Source organism: Myxocyprinus asiaticus, chromosome 15, assembly GCF_019703515.2.
Source record: "Myxocyprinus asiaticus isolate MX2 ecotype Aquarium Trade chromosome 15, UBuf_Myxa_2, whole genome shotgun sequence".
In the NCBI taxonomy this organism is placed as follows: Eukaryota; Metazoa; Chordata; class Actinopteri; order Cypriniformes; family Catostomidae; genus Myxocyprinus; species Myxocyprinus asiaticus.
The window spans coordinates 12,452,290-12,478,346 of NC_059358.1; the positions used below are offsets into that span (position 1 = coordinate 12,452,290).

The 26,057-nt window shown below is 38.1% G+C and overlaps 1 protein-coding gene across 2 annotated transcripts in view; it reads right to left on the reverse strand.

Moving 5' to 3' along the window:
• Positions 1 to 26,057, reverse strand: part of LOC127452938 (ER membrane protein complex subunit 2-like) — a 48,060-nt gene that overhangs the window by 11,678 nt on the left and 10,325 nt on the right. For both annotated transcript variants that reach the window (XM_051718847.1, XM_051718846.1), the window contains 6 exons: positions 24,656 to 24,741; positions 22,271 to 22,328; positions 11,945 to 12,030; positions 11,701 to 11,760; positions 6,064 to 6,145; positions 5,453 to 5,563 (listed from right to left, as the gene is read on the reverse strand). In XM_051718847.1, coding sequence (XP_051574807.1) covers positions 5,453 to 5,563; positions 6,064 to 6,145; positions 11,701 to 11,760; positions 11,945 to 12,030; positions 22,271 to 22,328; positions 24,656 to 24,741 — 483 coding nt within the window. The remainder of the gene's footprint in view (positions 1 to 5,452; positions 5,564 to 6,063; positions 6,146 to 11,700; positions 11,761 to 11,944; positions 12,031 to 22,270; positions 22,329 to 24,655; positions 24,742 to 26,057) is intronic.

The window sequence follows — 26,057 nt, forward strand, 5'->3', positions numbered from 1 at the left end:
AGTGCCTTCTCAAGCTGCGTATGCACAATAGTCTTTGTCTCTTCACACAGAGACAAAGTTAGTAAAGTGTGAGCGGCAGGGTAACTTAAACTCCGGTTTCATTTCCTCCAACATGTTTCAGAAAAAGGGACTTTACACCACGTTAAGCGGCTGCATATCTAACTACACATTTTGCTAAACAATTTGGTAGCTTCTTGGACTGTGGGGAATCAATTTATATTTTTTCCTAGGGTTCAAAGTTTCCATAATTGTAGGTTGTGCCTGTTTACTGCCTTTCGCTGCACATTCCTGCCATTCACCATGATATCTGTTCATATGGGATATTACATTGGTTGTGTTCCCGGAGTATGGCAATTCTGCCTAGCACTTTTTACACACGGTTTGACTCCAAACTTCACTTCTTCTGCTCTTTCCCCAAAACTCTCTAATTTGTTAAATTTGTTTAACAAATGTAGAGGTGACCAAGGTGAGATAACTTCAGGTATTAAGTACAATAAATGTTATATCACCCCTTTGTGGTCTCCAAAAGCTATTACACCAAACTACATTAAACAGAAGGCCAAATCAGAGAATTTGAAAGCACACAAATTAAGCTTCTAATTTCAATGTTAATACTGTATATTGATGCCTTAAAAACGTATCTAGAACATAACATCCCTATCAATAATTGATGTATCAATATTTTATGACATTCCTAGACACTAGCGTTGCATATTTGCTTTTGTGTTTTTGTTGAGTGGCCATCTGATCGCATGGGTACGAGTACTTGAGTACTTAGTTATGCAATAAATTGCGCAACTTTTTTTCTTCAACTTCACATTTCACACTGATTTGAGAGACAAACTGTATGCAAATTTCCCAAAATCAGACCTCATTTTTAATTTTGTTATTTGTTATTGTGGCATTTTGGCTGGTATTTTGGGGTCAGAAGGGGATGGCAACTTGCGTCTGCACTATACAAAGTGACGTTCATTCTGGGACAGCAACTGCACTCATCACTCTACGGACTGTACAGATTTGAGGATGCATACACAGGACGCATTCTTGTGTTTAAAAAATATATTGAAAGTAAATTAAACAGAACGCAGTGTCTTGTGGTGCATTTTTAGAAGCTGAACTATTTTTAACTTTACACAGCATCTTAAAAACGCAACAATCATGCCACACGACACTGTGGAAAAAAAGTGAGATGCGATGAGACGTCCATCTGGCTATTTCTATTTAGACCAACAATTAAAGGTGCAGTATTTTTTTTTTTAAGCAGAAATTATTAAATGTAAGGAATTATAGAATTGTGTTTCTGAAAAACATGTTTAAAATGATAGACACTCATGACCATAGGACTGGGTGACAAAACGATCTCGATATTTATCACGATTAAAAAAAAAAACACGACATCGAAGATAAGGTTTTGAGTAATTTTCAATATTTAGTCTATGTTCTACAAATAGACGATCAGGTGCATGTAGCTAAAAACACAAGCAGTTCGGCTTTCGCAGACTGTCTAAAGTTGCTAACATTAGCTGCCTTGCTAACAATTAGGCTATGCTGATCACCGTGACCCCTGATTGATTCCATTCAGACCTGCAAGACTTCATGATGATGGTTGCGCCCTCTCATTGTCTCTAGTGAGCAGCGCGACAAAACAACTGTGTTGTGTACACCAGCTCTGATCTTTCTGCACTGAGTTCTTGAATATTTTTCTCTAAGCACTGAACACGCTTCATTTATGCAATTTATGTCTGCACCCGTTGCCTCTTTTCACCGCATGCGAGTAGACATGAGGTTAACATGGTTCCAAAGCGCCTTCAGACCATATCGTTTTTCCTTCTAAATTTAGCTTTATTAATCAGCATGTTTCGAGCCTTTAATAATGAGTAAATACTGTAGATTTCTGTTCTAATTTTGTGAACATTTATCAGATGTCATCATCTCTGGCATGGATGAAAAAGACAGACAATAAAATTACTAGTTGGTAGCCTAGTCTTTCTTAATTCAATGAAAATATAAAAATGGTCCATTTTACATTTTCTAAATTTTCTCTCAGGGGATACCCCTGAACTGCACCCAAGAATTTCACACACTATTGCACTTGTGTATATGGTTGTGTGACAATAAAAGTGATTTGATTTTTTTGATTTTTTTTTACTTGATTTGAACTCCCATATAGTTTCATTCCACAGTCACAAGGCACTTGTATGCCCCCATACTTGGGTATCTGAATGAAAGAAATATATAATTTGAATGTAAAAATAGTCAAACAAATACTGGACTGTTGTCAATATGCTTCAAAATGAACAGATGATCTTTTAACATTCATATCCAACTGCACTCGATTGATAAACTCTATGAAATATTTTAATATTTTGGTAGAAGACTCCTCAGACGCCAATGCTTTGGCTGTCCCACGATGCAGTTTTGTAGACTATTTTGACTGTTTAGTATTTAATTTTTTTTCTTCTTTTCTTCTGCCAACTTGGAAATTAAAAAAATTTGCAATGTGCAAATGTGAATGTATATCGTGATAAATATCGATATCGAACTATATGAAAAAGAAGATAGTGATATTATTTTTGGCCATATCACCCAGCCCTAATAGACCATACGTTGAGATCATACAGTGGTGGCCAACAATATTGGAACCCTTCGTAAATATGACCAAATAAGGCTGTGAAAAAAACATTCAAATCATTTCATTCAAAAAAAAAACAAAAAAAAAGGCTTCTTTCTGGCAACTCAACCATGCAGCTCATTTTTGTTCAAGTATTGTTGTATTGTGCTCCTTGAAACAACCACACCGTCTTTTTCCAGAGCAGCCTGTATTTCTCCTGAGGTTACCTGTGGGTTTTTCTTTGTATCCCGAACAATTCTTCTGGCAGTTGTGGCTGAAATCTTTCTTGGTCTACCTGACCTTGGCTTGGTATCAAGAGATCCCCGAATTTTCCACTTCTTAATAAGTGATTGAACAATACTGACTGGCATTTTCAAGGCTTTGGATATCTTTATAAAGTTCCATTACCTTGTTACGCAGGTATTTTGACAGTTCTTTTCTGCTCCCCATGGCTCAGTATCTAGCTTGCTCAGTACATCCACGTGACAGCTAACAAACTCATTGACTATTTATACACAGACACTAATTGCAATTTAAAAAGCCACAGGTGTGGGAAATTAACCTTTAATTGCCATTCAAACCTGTGTGTGTCACCTTGTGTGTCTGTAACAAGGCCAAACATTCAAGGGTATGCAAACTTTTGATCAGGGCCATTTGGGTGATTTCTGTTATCATTATGATTTAAAAAGGAGCCAAAAAACTATGTGATAATAAATGGCTTCATATGATCACTATCCTTAAATAAAAGAGTTTTTTTGCATGATCAGTCATATTTTCAAAATCACTGCCAAAATTTCACCATTTCTGCCAGGGTATGCAAATTTTTGAGCACAACTGTATATTGTCTCCATGCACAGTGAGGAGGATGGTTCAAATGGCCAAAGAATCTCCAAGGATCACAGCTGGAGAATTGCAGAAATTAGTTGGGTCTTGGGGTCAGAAAGTCTCAAAGAAATATCAGACATCACCACAAGTTGTTTGGGAGGGTTTCAAGAAAAAAAAGCCTCTGCTCTCATCCATAACAAACTCAAGCGTCTTCAGTTTGCCAGACACTACTGGAACTTCAAATGCGACTGGGTTCTATGGTCAGATGACACAAAAACCTAGCTTTTTGGTAGCAAACACCAGAGATGGGTTTGGCGCACACAGACATGAAGTACCCAATGCCCACGGTTAAATGTGGTGCTGGATCTTTAATGTTGTGGGCTATTTTTCTGCCAGAGGTCCTGGACATCTTGTTCGGATACATGGCATCACGGACTCTATCAAATACCAACAGATAAAAAAAATCAAAACCTGGCTGCCTCTGCCAGAAAGCTTAAAATGGGCCCTGGCTGGATCTTCCAGCAGGACAATGATCCAAAACAAACATCAAAATCAACACAAAAACAGTTCACTGACCACAAAATCAAGGTTCTGCCATAGCCATCCCAGTCCCCTGACTGGAACCCCATAGAAAATTTGTGGGGTGAACTGAAGAGGAGAGTCCACCAACATCCACCTCTGAATTTGAAGGATCTGTAGAGATTCTGTATGGAGGAATGGTCTCAGATCCCTTGCCAAACTCATTAGGCATTATAAGAGAAGACTCAGAGCTGTTATCTTGGAAAAGGGAGGTTGCAAAAAGGATTGAATAAAAGGGTGCCAATAATTATGGCCAATGTGTTTTGGAGAAAAATATTTATTTAATAATGAGATATTTCCCCTGTTTCAATAGTTTTACTTCAATTAAAGGTTAGATTTTTGTGACTTTTTTTTTTTTAAATGAAAGATCAAAAGATTATTTTTTTCACAGCACCAAGGGTGCCAATATTTTTGGCCACAACTGTATGACAATGTCAAAAAAAAAAAAAAAAAAAAAAAAAAAATCACTACTTGCTTTATCTCAATAATCCCTTGTAATTGGACTCTTTCACTCTTTGAAATAAATTAATGATGGCTGACTACAAATAGTGCATTTTTACAATTACATTAGAAATTGAGAACTGTTTTTGTGTGATGCTGCATCTACGGTGCTAGGTGTCAGCGAACGTAAAGGGATATTTAACTAAGTGTACCTTTAATTAAAAAACAGCATCAATGGAACTTGCTCTGTTTCGCTCAGTTGATTTATTTATTGAGTATTTGAGTAATCAATAAAACAAAAATCAAACACAATATGGACATCCTTAGTTCACTACATACCTGTAGAGCGACACGCAGTGCCTTGCTGTTTTAGGTGATTGAAAGTTTTGATTGTTACGTTGACCTAACTTTCTACTTGTAATACAGCCAGCCTTGTCACACATGCATATCGCACATCAAAGACCGCCAATGACTGTCGTGGTTCTGCGTTTGAACAACTGAAGCATGTGTGTGTGCAAGTGAATGTTTGAACAGTGTGCCTGTGTGTGGCTCCCTGTGGTGCACCCTCTGTCGGACTTCTGCCCCTGGCTGGCTGTTTGTGTTCATATGTCAGGAGTCACTTACAAATGATGCATTGGTGTTAATGGACAACTTCCTGTTTAAACAAATACAGATGAAAGGCTTATTCAGCGCAGATATTGCCTGACCCTCTCCAGCAGAGTCACGTGTGACTGAGCAGTGGCCATTTCTCTTCCATTATTTTATTGTCAAAGGTTTATTTATCTTTGGCATAAACATAGAAATGCCCTACAAAGGGCCGACGGGTTACGTTACAGCAAAATTAGGAGTCTGGGTTTTTCCAATGCAGGGAGTGGAAACATCAACTTCAATTGCCCCTGCGTGAACCAATTACGGTCCCTGCATTCATTCACAGGCATAAAAGAGAAATGGAGAAAGCGGTCCGTTTTCTGAGGCAGAGTGCATGGAACAACTCACCATGTAAAGACCGAACAAGGCCCTCATGTTTCTGTTGTTCAGCTTCAGTGCCTGCGCAAAATACTTCCTGGCCAGCTCAAGGTTTTCGAGCCCACCCTGGGTGTACCTTACCTGGGAACAGATAGGTGATGTTGTGTTACACATGAGATCTAAATAAGCAGGAAATGGCAGCCTTGCATAAACAAATCGAACTTTATGAACAGAAAATATGATGGATGCAGTAAATAATAGAGCGCTAAAGTCGAGACACTATTGGCATTTGGGACAGAGAGGACAGAGTGGAACATGTCCCAACCAGGCGCAATGTGACAATTCTAGCGTAGAAATGTTACTATCCTTGCATGAAAACAATCATTATTTTTGTAATTCTGTTTGGTGATGCCAGTGGCGCAGAAATTACACACTTCAATTTAATGTTTAATAGAACGCTATGTGGACAGGGCTTTTGGAGTAATTAGATTTTACTGTAGGCAGAACTAACCAAGAAACTGACAAAATGTCTTTAATGTGCATTGCTTGTCCCACTACCATGTCACATCTGATTGGAATGTAGTCGAAGCGGCAGAAGGCCAAAGGAGTTAGAGACAGACAGGCAGGGACGGCTACTATACCTCAGCATACTGTTCGCAGTATAAGTGATTGTGTGGGTTTGTCATCATTAGCTCTTCAAGACAAAAAGCTGCTTTTGCATAACTGTGGGATTAAAACAACAAGAGAGAACAAAAAAAGATCACAAATACACACATGTATAATGCCACACACACAAACACCCACCCACACCCAGTAGCATTGTGGCTGATTATGCGAAGCAAAGCTCTGTCTCGTTGACAGTAAAGAGACGGGACAGTCTGAGGTTTCCTTTCATCAGCTTTTATGAGGATTAATGGAAATCTGTGTATGAACACCCATATGGCCAAATGATGAATGAAACTTTGCAACAGAGGTGGCAATACTGCCCTAGATTCGTCATGCCCTCTTTTCCACAAGGCAAAAGACAAATGAGCGGCAAAACATACGAGATCTTTGCCACATTTTTAGAAGCTGACTGCCAATTTGTCCATGGGCTCTTAAAGGAATAGTTCACCCAAAAATTAAAATTCTGTGTTCATTTACTCACCCTTATGTTGTTCCAAATCTGTATGCTTTTTTTCTTCTTCCGTGGAACATAAAGCCTGTGCATAAATTAGGACTGGGTGACATGACAATATACAGTATATCGTGGTGACGATATAAAGTGTCAATCAATAGAGATTTTGCTATATCATGAATACTGCGGCATGTAAATATTCATGTGTGCAGTGTGGGCTTATCTATTAGTGGGCAGGGCTTCACGTGAGACAGAGAGAATTTAACATAGACAGGGTTTTAATGGCATTCAAAATTTTTCGGCGGCCACCAAAGCAAATTCAATAACATTCATCTCGCATTCGGCGCTTCATCTGACACGCTCATCTGTGTTTCATGTGAGTGTCGCGTGCGCTTTCTCTTGAGCACGCAAGTGCGCACGAGTCCAGCAGGATTCTTGATATTACAGGAGAGTTCAGAGCGGGATCACTCGTACTACCCAAAAATTTTTGACTCAGGAAAAACCCTTAAAAACATCCACAGAATGGGACGACTCCCAAACAATTCAAGAAAATTAAGAGGAGCTTGTTATGAAAACAGGTGCGACATCTGTGGTGTAGGTTCACAAAAGCCAACACAGCAGAAAAACGTCATCTGCAAACTGTCGCATGACGATAATTTTTTATATATTAACCTATTTTTATTGATTTTCCAACAAAAATCGTGATATATCGTTATCGTGATATTAAATTACTCATATCATGATTTAAGATTTTGTTGGTATCACCAACCCCTAGCGTAAATGATGACAGAATTGCAATTTTGGGGTAAACCATCTCTTTAATTCACAGTATGAGACTGCCCTGCGGGCATTCTCAAGAGCTACTCTCAAATGAGATCACCTCTATCGGCAGACTGCTGAGCTGTTGACCTCGCACTAATTTACAGTTCCATGTCTCAGATGCTCTCTCCTTTCTAAATACAACACAGGCCTTCAGATTTCTTATTGCTTACACTAAACAACCAAATGATTTCACAAAGAACTGCAGGCAAACCGCAGCACACAAAAATGAGCCGAATGCATCCAAAACCTGCAGACAGGGCTGAGAGACTCGTTATCGCCTCTAGCACCATCGAGTCCCCCAAAACCGCATGGCTTTTCCAGCTACCGTTAGCAAGCTTTCTGTCTCATTCCGTGCGAGGTCCACTCATCAAGCCCTGTGTCGTACGTGCTCGTGCACACATATCAATTAATCACAACACATAAAATTGTAAAACAGAGCTGGACCACTTCCAATCCAGTTGTGGATGCTAATCTTGAGCAATCATACAGCTAGCAACTGGTGGAAAAAAGCATGCTGACGCAAACAAGACTTTTTGGTGGAAAAAAAGGGGCTAGCATTACTGCCTCGCACGAGATGATGAGCCTATCTGGCCATTTAGAAAATGTTCAAGGGACTTTTTAAGAGAGAACTACGAGTGAGTGAGAAACACAGACAGCAAGAAAGGTTGAACAAGCCAGAAAGATCAGGCCACTCAGAAGGTTGAAGGCTGTTTGCAATTACCATTTCCTCTCCATAAAGACTTTCAGATGTGCTCCTGCCGTGGTGTAAACTGCGGCAGAGCAAAGCCAATAGTGAGAGAGAGATAGACAAATGGAGACACACGAGAAGGCAGTCATCAACCTACACTGCTGGTAAACTCAACACTTCCCGTGCATCACATGGCACCCAATTCAACATCCACGGCCAAATGTACAAGCCCTCTATGTCATGATGAAACTATAATGTAAAACTAAGGATAGGTCCAGATGTTGAACTAGTTCATTAGTATGGTCGTATAGTAAGTTCATATTGTTTTTTAAACTTTTTTATTTCTCTAAATTTGGTGGGTTTTGTTACGCTGATATTGTGCTCTGCATTAGTGAACAGTAACAGTAAAGGCACCGGTATACTTCATTTTTCCTCTTTTAGCACAGTCAATGCTAGGTGCGGCATTGAAAAACACAGACAAACTGCTGCACAGGAACAGTCCGCGCCTAATGAATACACTTAATAAATTTGCGCATGTACAATGCGTGAAACATACCGGCACATGGAAAACTGAAGTACACTTTTGCCTTTACAGTGACTGTTGGACTGTCAGCACACTAAAGCCCTCTCTGAGAAGTTATGTCTTTTGTAAAAAAAAAAAACAAATAACAAATTCTAAGACAAATACTGTAAAATATTTTTAAGTTGTTGGTCTATGTTCAAAGACAGATGGCTGCTGCATTCCATGATGTGCCATTAGATGTGAACATCCAATGTGAATGCCCCTCAAAGGAATATTTCAGGTTCAATACAAGTTAAGCTCAATCAATAGCAATAGTAGCATAATTTTGATTAACACACACACAAAACAAAAAACAAAAATCTTTAAAAGCAAAAATCAAGGTTACAGTGAGACACTTACGATGGAAGTGAATGGGGTCAATTTTTGGAAGGTTTAAATGCAGAAATGGGAAGCTTATAATTTTATAAAAGCACTTTCATCAATTCTTCTGTTAAAACTCGTATTATTTGAGCTGTAAAGTTGTTTAAATTGTCATTTTTACAGTCATTTTAGGGTTTTTTGACATTACATCATCATGGCAACTAAGTTGTAAAAAAATACACCTACCTATTCATGCGATTATCTAATCAGCCAATCGTGTGGCAGCAATGCAGTGCATAAAATCATGCAGATACGGGTCTGGAGATTCAGTTAATATTCACATCAACCATCAGAATGGGGAAAAAAATTTGCTCTCAGTGATTGACCGTGGCATGATTGTTGGTTCCAGATGGGCTGGTTTGAGTATTACTGTAACTACTGATCTCATGGAATTTTCATGCACAACAGTCTCTGAAGTTTACTGAGAATGGAGCCAAAAACAAAAAAACATCTAGTGAGCGGTAGTTCTGCAGAAACGCCTTGTTGATGAGAGGTCAATGGAGAATGGCCAGGCTGGTTCGAACTGACAGAAAGGCTACAGTAACTCAGACTGCACCCAAGAATTTCACACACCATTGCACTTGTGTATATGGCTGTGTGACAATAAAGTGATTTGATTTGATTTGATAACCCCTCTGTACAATTGTAGTGAGCAGAATAGCACTTCAGAATGCACAACAAGTCGGACCTTGAGACGAATGGGCTACAACAGCAGAAAACCACATTGGGCACTTTATTAGGACCATAGTGTTTCTAATAAAGTGGTCGGTGAGTGTAATGTAATTCACACATGAGACCACTTTGACACTTTGGCCTATGAGTTTGTTTGCCAAACTGATATTTGCTTAAATTGCATAAAAAAAGCGTGATCTATTAGTGGTCTATTTTTATAATGTTTTTAGTGTAGATAGGCCGTCATAGCTTAATGCCACGTAATCAGCTGGTTGGGTGGTATTTATTTCTCTTCAATTTGTTTTGACTGGTTGGGAGAATGGGTGCCACCTCATTCTCTTGGGCATTTCTCTTTTTCCCTGTTCTCCCTTTCTTTCACAGCATGGAAAGAGATGTGATAATACGGGCCTTGCCGGAAGAGGAGGAAACAGGAAAAAAGGGAATCTGTGACTGACCTGAAATAAAGAAAAGAAAGACAAAAAAAGGAGAAAGAGGAAGAAAAAACAAGAGTGACACTGACACACCTATAGATAGAAGGTTGTCAGAGAATGGTGTGATATTAGAAAAGTTGGACTAAGCGGGCAGATAATCCTCTCACCCCTGGATTTCCTCTGTCTGCCACAGTAATAAAGCCTTTTTTATAAAACCGTGAGGTATCTAATAAGCGCTCCTCTCACCAAGTGCCCGCATTCCAATGCCCAGCGGCCTCCAACTGGGACAACCATCTTTCTCTCTCACACAAAAAACCCCCAAGCCCCCCTCGAGAACAATAAGACCAAAACAATTAAAGAAGGATGGAGCAGAGGAGACATAGAGTGAGATTCCTACAATCCTGATGCCTGGCAGAAAGTAACCCCTGGCAAAAGAGATATCAGTAGGGGAGCGCAGTCTTATCCCGGGAGCTGGAGAAAGGGCTCAAGGAACAAATCCTATTATGGCCTTACTCCATGGGACTAACAGACACTAAGCTTTAAGCAGGGACCCTGACTGAGACTGGCATTTCACTGTCTTTTACTCTGAAGTGTCCCACAGCTCTGTAGTAACCATCAAGCCTTAATGGAAGGTCCTGAGAATGACCTGCAACTTTGTGGTGAATGTGACCTCATCACCCTAGTAAACATCACATTAATTGCGGAAAACTTCTGGTCATTTGGCTGACACATTGATGAATAATGAATCGATTTAGGCAGATTTAAGTTTACTAAAAATGAGACAAAACTCTATAATAAATTATGAGTTTTTAAATTTGTTTCTCAAATTGACTTTTCTCAAACACTGCTAAATGCAAATGATAAAATGCAACTCACCATGTAATTGTGCTTAGCAAAATAAATAGGCATATCATAAGGAGAAAATGCTTACCATATCTTCTGTTGTGCGTACAATGAAATTATATTGTATTTTGCTGCAAATTCATCTGTCACTTCGTAATATGGCTAATTCTTATTTAATATTTGGCCCAGTGTTTGTTCCATGCGTTAGGCAAGTAGCAAACCACGCTTCTGCTGTCGTCTATGCATTTGCAAAATTGCCATTTTACTATTCAACATGTACAGTATGTCATGTAAATAATTTTGAATATTGTTTGGCTTATGCAATTTGTGGTAAAATTACTACATTTCAATGTTTGGTATTTTGCAAATTTTGGTACTTTGTTGTCTTGCCTCCTGATGTCCAATGTAAAATGTTGTGAAGCAAAACATGCCCTACACATTATTTTACATAGGCTAATACATAACCAGCTTACTGACCTCTTATTTCTTAAGGAAAAGATGTCTGTGTCTACATAGTGGGGACAAGTCATTAAAGTCAACCTGAAACCTTGCTGATTTGCCTTTTTCTCCCACTTCGAGAGAGAGAGAGATTTAATTTATTTAATTCTTAAAATATCACACAGTCGCAAGAACTAACATTAATCAAATTATCACCTTCTTGACCACTGTCAAGAATTTTCGACAGAGCAACAACCCTTTTTGCCTTGGCTTTAAGCAGGTATAAAAGCGAGCGTACAAATAAAATGAGGTGAGAAATCATACTCATGCTCATAGATGTAGAGTTCTGACAGCTCATGCCATGCTTCCTGGTCTCCCACAAACCTGCAAAACAAAGTAGTTGAAGTTAGCTCATCAGAAAGGCCACTTTGGACAAAAAAGGGGGGGTTTAGGGGTTAGGGAAAGACTTGGGGGCCAACTCAATCAAATGCAAAACCCCTTTTAATTAAAAAGTGGAGGGGAAGGGGTGGAGGAAAGGGGGGTCTAAATCCTCTTGTAAAACACTCACTGCTCCAGATATTCGTTGAGCTCACGAATGGTCTCACTGCTTTTGCCCTGCGCTCGCAGAATGGAAATCTTGCGCTTCCTTGCTGCCTGTGAGTTGACAACAGAGGATTAAGGCTTTAGAGTTTCAAGTGTATGTTAGGAAACAGAAAAGAGCAACAACTGAAATAAAGAGGGATGTGTAAATGATCATAGTATTGTGTGAGCTGAAGGAATCTCCACATCTCGTCGGGGTTTCGGGGTGAAATACTGAAATGTCTTAACTCTGGTATCCTATCTAATCTGTTGGGAACCATAGCAAATTATTTACGTTTATATACATGTTCTTCTGTAACTGGTTAGACCTTAACTTAAGACTTACACTGTTAGGTCACCCAAAAATGAAAATTCTCCCAAACTTGTACTTTCTTTCCTCTGCAGAAAACAAATTAAGATTTTTTTGAAGATCTTAGCTGTTTTTGTCCATACACTGCAAGTCAATGGGATCCAGAACTCTCAAGCTCCAAGAAGAACATAAAGGCAGCAGAAACATAATCCATACGACTCGAGTGGTGAAATCCTTGTCTTCTGAAGCGATCCGAGAGCTTTAGGTGAGAAAGACCAAAATTTAAACCCTTAAACATTATCAATCTTGACATCAGCAGTCTCCTAGGTGCATTCACACCCTTCCACGTGCTTGACAAAAGCACAGAGCTTTGTACACAAACCAGATAAATTGTTGACAGGTTCACGGTTTTCACGCCCAGTTGGGCTAGTTTTGTAAATTAAGTAGCAATTTAAAATGATAGAGTCTTTTTTGGGGATTAGGCCTGCGCAATTAATTGAAATAAAATCTAAATTGCTATATGACCTTGTGCTATTATTAAACCAAAAAAAAAAAAAAAAGTCATCTTTTTAAAAAAAATTATATATATATATATGTAGTCTGCTGGTGCTGCTCTGTCCTGGCTGTATTTGTGTTTGTGCATTGTTACAGAGTTTTCAGAGCGATTTTGCGCTCCACAAATCCATCTCATGCTCCGAGTTTGATTCCATTTGCTGACGTGCGCTGAAACCCGGAGCATCGTGGGTGAAGCGGTTTTCATTACCGTCTACAGTGACGGCATCTCAGTCTCCGCCTAGCACAGGCATCATAATAATAACAACGTGGGATACAGATGAGCAGGGTTGGGGATTAACGAAATACATGTAATGGGATTATGTATTTAAAATACAAAATATAAGTAACTGTATTCCACTACAGTTACAATTTAAATCATTGGTACTTAGAATACAGTTACATTCAAAAAGTATTTTGATTACTGAAGAGATTACTTTGCATTTTAATGTCATTTGTTTCATTTAATATTTAGTCCTTTCAGATGGAAAATTTATACATATAAATTATGCGATCCAAAGTGCATTTGAACAGTGGTGAAACACTTTCTTATGAAGTGTTACATTCATACGAGCAGACAGAGAAGTAAGTTTGAAGTAAGTTTGGAGCACAAGAAATATAAATAATCCTTGTGTAAATTGTCAGCTTTACGCTAAGCTAAAATGCTATTTCTAGCTATTTTACATGCACGTTACCAGGCACGATCATATTTTTTTATCAAGAAAATTCACGTTGGATCACAATTTCTTTTTTCTAGTAAGATCTTTGATATTAGGGCAAAAATCGCATTCTTGATAATAATTTTTGTATTGTTTTCCTGTAAAAATATCTAAAAATACTGCAATGCGGAGAAACAACACTGCATAAGATATATCGCTTTTTCAGAGAATGTATTTTTAACGTGTATTTTGTCTTACTGTACTGGCAGAGTTTTTATAGTCAAAACAAGTGAAAAAATCTACCAGAAGTAATCCAACGTATTTAGAATATGTTACTGACCTTGAGTAATCTAACGGAATACGTTACAAATTACATTTTACAGCATGTATTCTGTAATCTGTAGTGGAATACATTTTAAAAGTAACCCAACCCTGCAGATGAGGTATTTAAACATTATTAAATAACTCCCGAGCAAACTACATTAACAGAAGCACCTGTTGAGACCACAGGGATGCATTCTTTCTCAGCTCTTCTCTTCCTCACACAGTGTGTTAACCTCATTAAAGCTCCAGCAGGAACAAGTGAAAGCAGAACTAATATTAAAAAAATAATCAAACAAAATGAAAAGGCAAGGAACATAGATAAATAGAATAAATCTATATACAATATTAAGATAATATAATAGTATGCATTGTTAAACACAATATAATAAAATAATGCATAAAACGAATTAAATAAAACAGCGAAAATTACTAAATAACAAAAACTTCCACATTACTATAAGTTTAATTACACCAATGGGTTATCAGTTCAACTTGAGTTTGACACTAGGCCTCGTTCTTTATAGAGCTATCTATCCTAATATACAGTAGATAATATTTTGTGTAAGCCTACATGTTTTTAAGGCCTGTTAAAAATATTTTTTGTGTTTTTTTGATTATCATTTAATCAACCTACTGTACTCCCATCAGCAAAAACATGGCAACAAGTATGGTATTACCAGCAGGGAAATTAACTTAATGGTGACAGTGAACAGAAAGGTTACATATAACCAGTTTTGATAGAGCTGCTGGTAAAAGGTTAAATGATTGGGATCGGTATCAGCTGATTTGATGAAAAGAAAATCATTTTTTTATCAGTTGTAAAAATCCTGGTCAAAGCAACCCTAATATTCAAGTTTTACTGGGTTCTACTAGACTGGGTTCAAAAAAAGAATGATGCTGAATAGTGGGCTGCGACCACATCACAAATGGACAAAAATGGGTACACAGCGGACAGGTACAGTGTGAATATGAAGAAAACTGTGTTTTTTATTATTATTTTTTTCACTGTTTTATAATTTATTTATTTATTTGTTTGTGGCAGAATTAAAAAGGTCTGAGTTTAGTTCTTTTTAAAAGGACTCATATGTGGGGCCTGGGTAGCTCAGCGAGTAAAGACGCTGACTATCACCCTTGGAGTCACAAGTTCAAATCCAGGGTGTGCTGAGTGACTCCAGCCAAGTCTCCTAAGCAACCAAATTGGCCCGGTTGCTAGGGAGGGTAGAGTCACATGGGGTAACCTTCTCGTGGTCGCTATAATGTGGTTCGCTCTCGGTGTGGCGCGTGGTGAGTTGTGCGTGGATGCCGCAGGGAATAGCGTGAAGGCAACTGAGATTTGTCCTCCACAACCCAGATTGAGGCGAGTCACTACACCACCACGAGGACTTAAGAGTGAACTGGGAATTGGGCATTCCAAATTGGGAAGAAAAATTTCACATTTTGGTTGAAAGGATTCACTTACTAGTTTTTTGTTTATCATATATCGCAGTTCAAATTGCAATTGCAATATGACTTTGTCCAAATCGTGCAGCCCTATTTGGGATACTTTTAAAATATACTATGGTGGCCAATAGGTTGATGACACTCAAAAATGAAAATGTCAAGATTTATTGTGAATAAGGACTTAAAGTTGGTGTTTCTCAACCAAAGCAATCGTATCGCTTCAAAAGATGGATTTAAACCACTATAGTCATATGGATTACTTTTATGGTGGCTTTGTCTTTTTTGGTGCTTAGTTTTGGATGCCTTTGACTTGCATTGTATGGACAAAAACACCTCATACATCCTTCAAGATATCTTTGTTTGTGTTCAGCAGGAAAAAAAAAGTCATATGATTTTGAGATGGCATGAGACTGAGTAAATGATGAGGGTGAAGTATCCCTTTAAAGGTCTGGTGGTTCATGTTAATCTAAACAAAACTTCACCTTCTATATTTCAATTAACCATGATTTAAACATTTAAACTCATGACAAATTATATGGGTGTTATACAGTATATCTTAAAATTGCCTTACAGCATGAGCATTATATAACCTTTAGACAGATACTTTGATCAGGAGGTCTATTTAAAGCAAAAGACGTCATGGAGGTAAATGAAACCATGTCAATTATCGGACAGACATGGCACTTCAGTTTGGTCTTCCTTCCATGAGGCAGCGCTGTAATAAACAGCCTGACACCATCAGATGGTCCAATAGGACGTTTCCCTGGAACTTATTACTACTGACACCACTGCATCCAAGATGAAAGTAATATACCAGAAGATATCGAAAAGTAATGTCTTTATCAAATTAGAAAGCCTGTGCATTCTGGTGCATGAAGCATCAGCCTTCTGCTGAGGGATGGTTGCGTATACAGCTCACTTAAGGAGAAGGTAAGAGAAGACTCAAGCCATTTAAGAGGTGAAAACAGCAAGTTGCCAAAGAGCTGCAGGCCATATGCATTCATATAAACTTACGAAGCTTCGCTTGCATCAGTCACAAATAATGTCTGCCTTGTTCCAATGTAGAAATGACCTTCAGGCGGATTAGATTCTCATCAATCTGAATCAGAAAGTATTACACCGACTTCAACGACTTTTCCAGGAGTGCTTCTTTTTCCTTCGTTTCCCTTTTTACTGGTGAAAGGAGTGCAAAGAGCAGACACTTTACCATTAGAAGTGCCTTGCTCTGCCCCACATATTATTTATGGACTGGCACTTGATAGAGTGGGTCTTCCCTACTACCACAGTATGGCCCAAACCCCATCAAGCTGGGCATGAGTCACTTCTGAAAGGCCATAAATCTGAAACCGCTATGATACTACCGCCACTCCAAATCCACTTATCCATCAACCAGGCGGCCAAACGAACCTGCTTCACCGGCTGCTCCAAGCAGAGACAGACTCGCACACATGAGCAAAGGAGTTGATGGATTGCCAAACCCCTACTGTACCCAAGTATGATAGTACTTACTGGATCAGTGGAAGACATGGTTTCGTATTACAGGGCTATAGATGACACTATAGATGAGTGAAATAAGGCAACAGCTACAACCTCAAGCTGTTTGGAATATTGCACTAGTTTTATATAACTTCATCCTCAAAGTATTTAAATAAACTATGGAACCATATTAAACAGAAATTCTAAATAATACAACCTATTAAATGTTATTGGTAATGTACACTTTCTGCCAACAAACTGATGTCTCTGCACTGATTTCTTTCTACTTAGCACAGAACAAGTTGGAAGACCGTTTGCAACCACAAGTTACATACTCAGCCCCCATATCTGCCTTTTATTTCCTCTAAGAGCACTTGGGACTGATAGAAGCATATGGTGGCTGGTAGACCAGAGTCTTAAGAAACTTTATTAGACATTGAGCTATTCTAAACCGTACCAATATTTTCTTTCTTTCCCACCTCTCCACGAAAGGCCAGCAGTGAAGATTTCGTTTTCATTCTTTTCATGATTCTTTTTTCTTAAGGGTTTCTGAGTGGCTCTCACACTGAAGATCTGGCTGTTTCTATCACCCCTGGATTCACTTTCTCAAGAGGTCAGACTGTCGTTGAGAGCCTACCTCAAGAGATAACAAAGACAACCATCGTTCCCACAGGGTGAAGAGGACTTGACTCTCAATGCTGTGGTACAGCGACATGACCTGACTTCAGATTCATCCTCCAATAAGAGAATTACTCGCTGGTTGGATTTAACATCCACAGACCAGTCTACAGTCTCAACACTATGAATGATCATAATTTCTCCAAATGTGGTTTAAGATGAAAAATTGACCAGTCTCAGTCACTGAATAATTCATAAAAATGTTCAAAAGGCACATGACCGAAGTCCAAGTATGAATTCCAAATGCAATACACACTTATTAGGACATCCAAATCTTTTAAACCAGCAGTGTTAACAGCATACATCACTTTTTTATTGGAAACAGTAATTGGACAAAAATTGTGTGTCAGTTTTGAAGAAAACTCCAACTATGTTTTTGACCTTTACATACTCCATATTGTCCTGCATAGCAATTACATGTAATTCTAGGAGTCAACCTCAGGAGGATTCTCATTGACCTCAATTGGTTTTACAAGCAAAACTATGTTTATTCTGTTGAATTACAGGCAAAGTGAGAGGGCTGAATGCAGTGAATCAAATAAGCCTGCTGTGTCAATCAGTGTTTAAGTGTTTAAAAATGGGCACTGTATTAAGTGAGCAAAGGAAGACCAAAGGGGGAGAGATGTGTGGTATAAACAAAAATCAAAGAACGTAAAAAAATGAGAGGTGCATTTAACAGACAGACAGACAGATAGATAGATAGATAGATAGATAGATAGATATGAGCCAGGAAGTATTTCTCTAAATCATTGCTGTAGGTATTGGACCATAATGAGCGATGGAAGGGCTAGGAGTTCGAACATTTTTTGGACACCGCCATGGCAGAGAAACCTTGAGCAATTTTTGTTGATTCAACAATTTTGGTTAATGGGTACCACATCTATTCCACAGCCTATAATTACAACAGTTCAGTTTCCAATCTCAGCTCCGCATGCTGGGATGCCTCACAAGTCCTCACTGTAGTCGCCAATTTTCCGCCATTTTCTTGGATCATGCCCTCATCCCATTCCACTGAACATGTTAAAAAACACAGCGTTTAGATAAGCCTGGCTTCAACCAAACATTTACAGACAGGTGACCTAGATGAGGTCATCCCTCCCATACCACAACCTCTGCCACCCCGCCAAAGAGGGTTGGATTGTGGGAAAATATGGTTTAGTCGACATTGCACAACGGCTCCATTTTATTCCATTCCCTCCCCCGATTCAAGAAACGCACAGGATTTGATGGGGTGGTGGCTTGGTGTTTGGAGATCAGGAAACAGACAAATCCCCTATGGGTCCATCAGTGAAATCAGGGCTGAACCTAATTGTGTCAGGGTGGTTCACATGGTGCCCACCTACACACCATTTCCACAAGTGCAAGGGTGCACATTACCAAGCCCACTATGTCCTGTCAATGAGCATTAAGTGTGAAGATAACACATGGGTACTTGGTGCTTTTCAAAGTGAAAAACATGCCCTTGATGGCCATGCTCCTAGTCTGTTTTGGTCTTCTGTAGATTTGATACAATCATGAGGTTATTTTGGAGGGATATTTCAAAATTCATAGAGAGCAACCAAATCAAGTTAAAACCAGGTAAGGTCTGAAAGAGCACAGTCCCAAAATCCCACAGCATGACATTTCCCAGAGCTCCTGTGCTCAAGCAGAGCTTTAAGAATCTAAGTGTCCTGTCAGCCCATTTTACTTCATTTCCCAGACTTCCTGGTGCAAAAAAAATCATTCACAAATGCACATTTCCCTTTAGGAGATGATGGTTGCAGTCGGTTTCTGAAAGAGACTGGTGAGGTAATGAGACGTGGTTGGACACTATTTTCCAGCATTTTTCCTTCTAAACTGTGTATGAGAGGATCATTTCATTTTATTGATGATGACAATTCACATTTAGAATTTTGGTTAAATGACCGATCCTCTTACCATAAGAAAGAAATTTGGCACATCTGTTCCTAGGTTTTTTCTCATTGATGCATATTTAAAAGGAAAGTTCCGGGTTCAATACAAGTTAAGCTCAATCGACATCATTTGTGGCGTAATGTTGATTACCACAAAATAATTTCAACTTGTCCCTTGTTAATAAAAAAAAAAAGCAAAAATCAAGGTTACAGTAAGGCACTTACAATGGAAGTGAATGGGACCAGTCCACAAACATTAAAAAGTGTGATAAAATCGCTTATTAAACTTGTGTGTAAAGTTGTGTTTGTATAAAGTTACATCCAAAAATACTTTAGTGTCATGTTGGCATTTTTGCTTTTTTTTTTTTTTTTTTTTTTTTTTTTTAATAAACGAGTCGAAATAATTTTTTGTGGTAATCAACATTATGCCACAAATGCTGTCAATTGAGTTTAACATCTATTGAAACTGGAACGTTCCTTTAATTTTGATTAAAAAAAAAAAAAAAGTAAAAAAGATAGATTTCACAGCATGCTTGTGCTTCAGATTTTTACAAGAACTGCATGTTAATACCCAATTTCACAAATATTCCTACCTGCAGGTGTTTTGTAACAGGATATCATATTTGGCCTGATGGTTTTCATTACTACAGCAGGCAAGGTTCACATAAAATGCTAGACTTTAATGGGGACATTTGCAAAATCATGTTAATGTCACATTCTATTACAAAACATGTTTAGCTAGGACAACACTAGGACACTGGGAAACACATTTCCCCGAGGGAAAATGTATTTCATATCTTCTGGATGTTAACAGAGGAGCAAAGCGATATGATTACAAGATTGTGAAGAATAATGTAACCACACTGGTTTGATGATATCCGTTTTGCGCTGATCTTCTCAAGTTCCCATTTACACACCGTTAAATGTGCTTGAAATTTAACCTTGATCATGGGAATAGGAAGAGTGCCTCGGTTGAAATTCACAAAAAACAAACAGAGGAGACCACTCATTTTCAGAGGGAGTAAGACGGATGGGGCAGTCTGGTCCAATGGTAACAGATAGTTATACAAATAGCAATGGTAATGATATAACAAATGTGGGGACGAGCAGACAGAGGATAGGCTGTGATTTTTTTTTGCTCGCAAGATGAAGACGTTGATACGTTGAGGGAGAAAACAAGCAGAAAATTATCATCGAGGGTTTTCAGAAGTGCACATGCGGGTTTATTGACCTTGCCAGCAAAGCCTCTGTGTTAAAAAGACGCACAGTGAGGTGTGGAATCCACACACAGTGTCCAAGGAATGAAAGTCACTGCTTTATCTCAAACACTTTGCCAGCCCAGAGAAAATGTTTGAAACATCTAAGCAAATCCATGTGTCGAGGCAGCACAAGAAACGTGTTGTGCATCTTTGAGGAAAGGCCAAAACAAATTAAGTTACTAAAACACTTACATTTACTTTCTTGCATGGCCACATTTTCCTTATGTAAGAGCAGGTACAATGTGTTTTAAGGTGATGGCGGGAAGAGACTGGAAAAACACAGAGTACACTTGGATACTGTAAACCACTCGACTGAAACTCAATATATATTCAGTGAATAAAAAACAGATTGCTTGTGTTACGCCAAGAGAAATCAATATTTAACTGTACATTTGGTTTTTAATACCTGAGTGATCTTTAAATAATAAATAAGTTAAGACCAAATCACACACTTTATCTAAAGGTTAAAGGTAAATTAAAAAAAATGAAGAAAAGGAAAAGCCCTTCTCAATGGGGTCGTAGGAAGTGCGATATATCCCCCGCTTAAGAAAACAAGGAATACATTTTTGCTGAGGCTGCCGCCAACATGTTTAATGCAACCAAAGTCCATAAATCAATGCCTTTTGTTAAAGGGATAGTCCACCCAAAAAATTAAATTCTCTCATCATTTACTTACCGTTATGCCATCCCAGATGTGTTTGACTTTCTTTCATCTGCTGAACTCAAATGAAGATTTTCAGAAGAATTTCTCAGTACTTTTGTTCCATACAAAGTAAGTGAATGGGTGCCAAAATTTTGAAGCTCCAAAAATCAAATAAGTCAGCATACAAGTAATCCATAAGACTCCAGTGGTTAAATCAATGTCTTCAGAAACAATATGATAGGTGTGAGTGAGAAACTGATCACGTTCACATTCTTCTTCTTGTGTTTTTGGTGATTCACATTCTTCAAGCACACTGTTCCCCACTGGGCAGGGAGAAGAATTTCAAGCAAAAAAGTACTTAAATATTGATCTGTTTCTCACCCACACCTATCATATCACTTCTGAAAATATGGATTAAAACACTGGAGTTGTATGGATTACTTTAATGATGCTTTTATGCGCTTTTTGAAGCGTCACAATTTTGGCACCCATTCACTTGCATTGTATGGACCTACAGAGGTGAAATATTCTTCTAAAAATCTTCATTTTTGTTCTGCAGAAGAAAGAAAGTCATACACATCTGGGATGGCATGAGGGTGAGTAAATGATGAGAGAATTTTGGGTGAACTAACCCTTTTACTCACACACGTTTGAATGTGTGTGTGTTTTAGTGTGACTTTAGGACTGCGGCTGAGATCATCAAGGGGAAAGGGAGTTTAAAGGGTTAGTTCACCCAAAAAAAATTAAAATTCTGTCATAATTTACACAATCTCATGATGTTCCAAACCTGTATGACTTTCTTTCTTACATGGAACATAAATGAGATGTTAGGCAGGATGTTAGCCTGAGTCCCCATTCACTTTCATTGCTATTTTGTTTCCTATACAATGAAAGTGAATGGTGACTGAAGCTATCATTTCAAAACATCATTTCCATTGGTGTTTAATATAGAACATTTCAGGTCATCTGGATGAGGGCGAGTAAATGATGACAGAATTTTCATTCTTGGGTGAACTTTCCTTTCAAGTTTAAAAGAAGCAAAACAAGCTTCAACCACAATTTCAAGAGATTATTTTGCTTACCGTATTAGTCGGGTCATCTTGTAGTATTGAGTCGTACAACTTATTGGCGTCCTCGTACCTTCGCAGGCAAAAAGAGAGATCATGTTTTAGGAAAAACAACAAGGACACCAGCCATGCAAAATTAGGTGGTAGGGATATCAAATAAAGTTCAGAGTAGCCATCTTTTTGTATACAGATAGCCTTGTTTCTATAGTGACTGAGAATACATTTTCTCTATGTATCTAAGCAGCAGAAATAAAGTCATTACCGTTGCTGCTCAAATAGCCAGTGTTGTGAGAGGTTTACTAGCTCCACAAAGAGCGTAATCCACAAACATGATTGCCTGCACTTTGATTTACCTCTAAACAAATCAGCCTGCACTTCCACCACAAATCAGGCATCGTTTCTAAGAGCCGTTTGCTTAAAAGGCATACAGAGGCAGGATGTATATGAGTTACAGATTCGAAATTTTTTTTATAAATAAATAAATAAATATAAATATATATATATATATATATATATATATATATATATATATATACACACACACACACACACACACACACACACACACACACTTCAACCTGAATGGAGCATTAGAGAGTGCCACGTGTTTGAAAAATGGCTATGAATTATGACGCTTAAAGGCATGGTGACTAAGACTAACACACTGCCTAACTTCTTGTTTTGTGTTCCACAGAAGAAAATAAGTCATTCGGGGTTCGGAACAGCAGAAGGGTGAGTAAACGATAACAGAATCTTCATTTCTGGATGAACTATCCCCTTAACTCGTATAGCCTATTCTGTGTAATGGGCGGACAATGCAACAAACACTTCACTTGTCATTTTGAATGAATGTGGCAGTATGAAATGGTGCTTGTTTTTATTAAGGATGACCTGCAAAGCCAATGCTTGCACAGCCAAAGCCCAGGCCTTATGATCAAAACCTGTTTCAGCCCACAACCAACAACAGAAGCAGCTCTGGTTCCTATTATCCACAGAGTTCCAATGCCACTCCTTCTCTCACATCCACATTAGAGCTCAATCACACTCTGGCACATCTCACATGGCACCAGCCACTTTGACTTACTCTATTTATGTAGGATTCAGTTGTGTGGGAGCAGAGAAGGGAGTTTCATTTAAGCCGAGCGTCTGAAGGCAATTAGACCCAAATTTGCAGTTTATTTAATCTGACTGTGCAGGAGCAATCACTAACAATTATGGAACAACCCCTGGCATAACTGATAAACAAGCTGAAGATATGGTGAGCAGAACACTGCTGAAATTCTATACATTAACATCAATTTATGACTGGCTTAATTGTTTGATCAAACAGAGAGTGAGAGCAGAATACTGTTAGAGAGGAAATGCAGACCACAGGTAGGGGTCATAAACATATAGAAATGTGTTTTGTTTCTATTGTGGTTATGCAAACTGCCACCAATTTGTAGGGAATGTTTGTTCCAATCATTTTACATTTAGAAAGAAAATGAGGAAGAGCTTGATAAACGAGCTGTGTCCTCTGTGGTGTGGAACCCCTTACTGACTGTTGAATTGTTAAAGTCACACCTTTAACATGTATTTATACCTAGTATATAATCAACAAAAAGGTTTCCAGTATCCAATGACAGACTAAATCCAAAATAAACAAATAAATAAATAATTTAATTGCTTCAGATAAAAAAAAAAAAAAAAAAGAAAAAAAAGAAAGACACCTCATTTTTGGTTTGGATTGAAAAATGATGTTGAGATAATATTGATAATATTACATTTTTTAATAGTTTGTTATTATTAAAAATACAATTAATTAGTCAATCGTTTGTTATTTATTTATTAAGTTATTTATTTATAATATACTGTACATGAATGTTAAAATAAACAAAAAGTTCTGCCATTACATTGGTAGATAGATTTTAAATCAAAAAGAAACTTTCATTATTATTTTATTTACGTTTTCTACAAAAACGTGTATATCATGACCTATAACGCTATCAACCAAAATAATGCAAGAATATTGTGAAATCAATTTCTGATTTTATCAGGTTTGTGTACCCCTGTTTACAGGTCTGGCCAGCCTTGTTTTCACAACTAGGGAGACAAAAGAGAGAGAGAGAGAGAGAGAGAGAGAGACAGGGAAAAAAGAGCAGACGAAAAAAATAGGAACTCCCAGAATAATAGCAGGAGAGACCACTTCCACCTTCGGAATTCCTCGCTCAGGCAAAAGAGCCACAGGACTACCAAGTGCTGAAGCGATCTCTCTCACTTTCCCACTTAGCAGAAGGAACAGTGGCTTGCAAAATAAACAGCCTCCCTTCCCACGCATCCTGCCACTTACGTCCCAGAACCCCCCACCCTTGTAGCTAATCCAAGGCCATGGTGTTAAGACGGTGTTGCGGTGTATCTTACCTCTCCAGAGCCTCAAGCCGCATCCCTGCTAATCGCTTCACTCTGTGACTGTCTGGAAACTGCCTCTTCAGCTCCTGTAGACAACTCTACACAAATAATAACAACAACAGTTGGAATGACTGTGTGAATATGGACACATACACTATATTCACCAAAACAAGATTCAGGAGGTGAACAAACAAACGAACAAAGCAGATACTCACAGCAGATGTTACTTTTATTATTTTATTATTATAAAAATAAATAATAGATTCAGGGGGTAGGCCTAAACAAAATACAAATCAATTAAACTTAAGTCATGATTATTTGTAGATTACTTATTATTCATTGACTAGTCACAATTAATTCCCAAAGAAATATCTGAAATAATAAGAATCAGAGGTAAACAAAATACAATGCAATTAACCTTAAGTCACAACTATTTGTTGATTTTCTGTCAGTTATTGGTCAATTCATTGTGATTATTTGCCAAAGAAGAATGAGAAAATAATAATAAATACATTTGAGAAGGTTAACAAAAAACAAAGCAATTAGCATTAAGTCACGATTATTTGTCTATTAACAGTTGATCAGTCATGATTAATTCCCAAAGAAGGAATTAAAATAATAAAAAAATAAGATTCAACTGGTAAACAAATAGAAAGTAATTAACCTTAAGTCATGATTAATTGTCGATTATCTGACGAATATTTACAACTAATTCCCAAAGAAATGTTTTTGGCACAAGAGTTTAAGTGAAAATTCAAAGCTTGCTGGATTTACAGAGCACTAAAAATTATATCATATCGGTCAAGGGTGATGAAATGTGGGCTTCATAAAAAAAATTATTTTACCCACAGCGCTTTAAAACTTTATAGATCTACTCTAAAAAGTGTGATGTGACTAGTCTGACATGACGATATTACAGCAAAGGTTTTTGTTGACCATAAAGTGAAACAGTAACTTTCCTGTCTGTGGGTGCCATGATAAACAGGTCGGCCATACAGCTGTGAGGGAAGATGTGAAAAATTGCAACTGACGTGGGTAAGAATTTAGAACACTGCACAGTGGGATCCCACAATTCCACACTGGCTACTATAAAAAGCAGAGGCAGGATGCTACTTTTACCAGTTCTTTCCCTCCGAGATGTACTGGGCCCTGTTTTTTTTTGTTGTTTTTTTTCGCACACTCATGACTTGGTGAGGAATGGTTACTGTCAAATCCAATGTTTATCTGGTTCGGATGGAAAATGTGCTCTGTGGTGTAGCCCAGCTGACCCATCAGGCACACAGACGGTTTTTCCCACTGCTATCCTAGCCACTGTTAAGAACCTCAGAAACTGACTACTGTAAGAGTCTCAAGTCTTTTTTTTTTTTTTTTTTGGACAGCTGACACTATATAGTAAGGTTGCACGATTAATCTA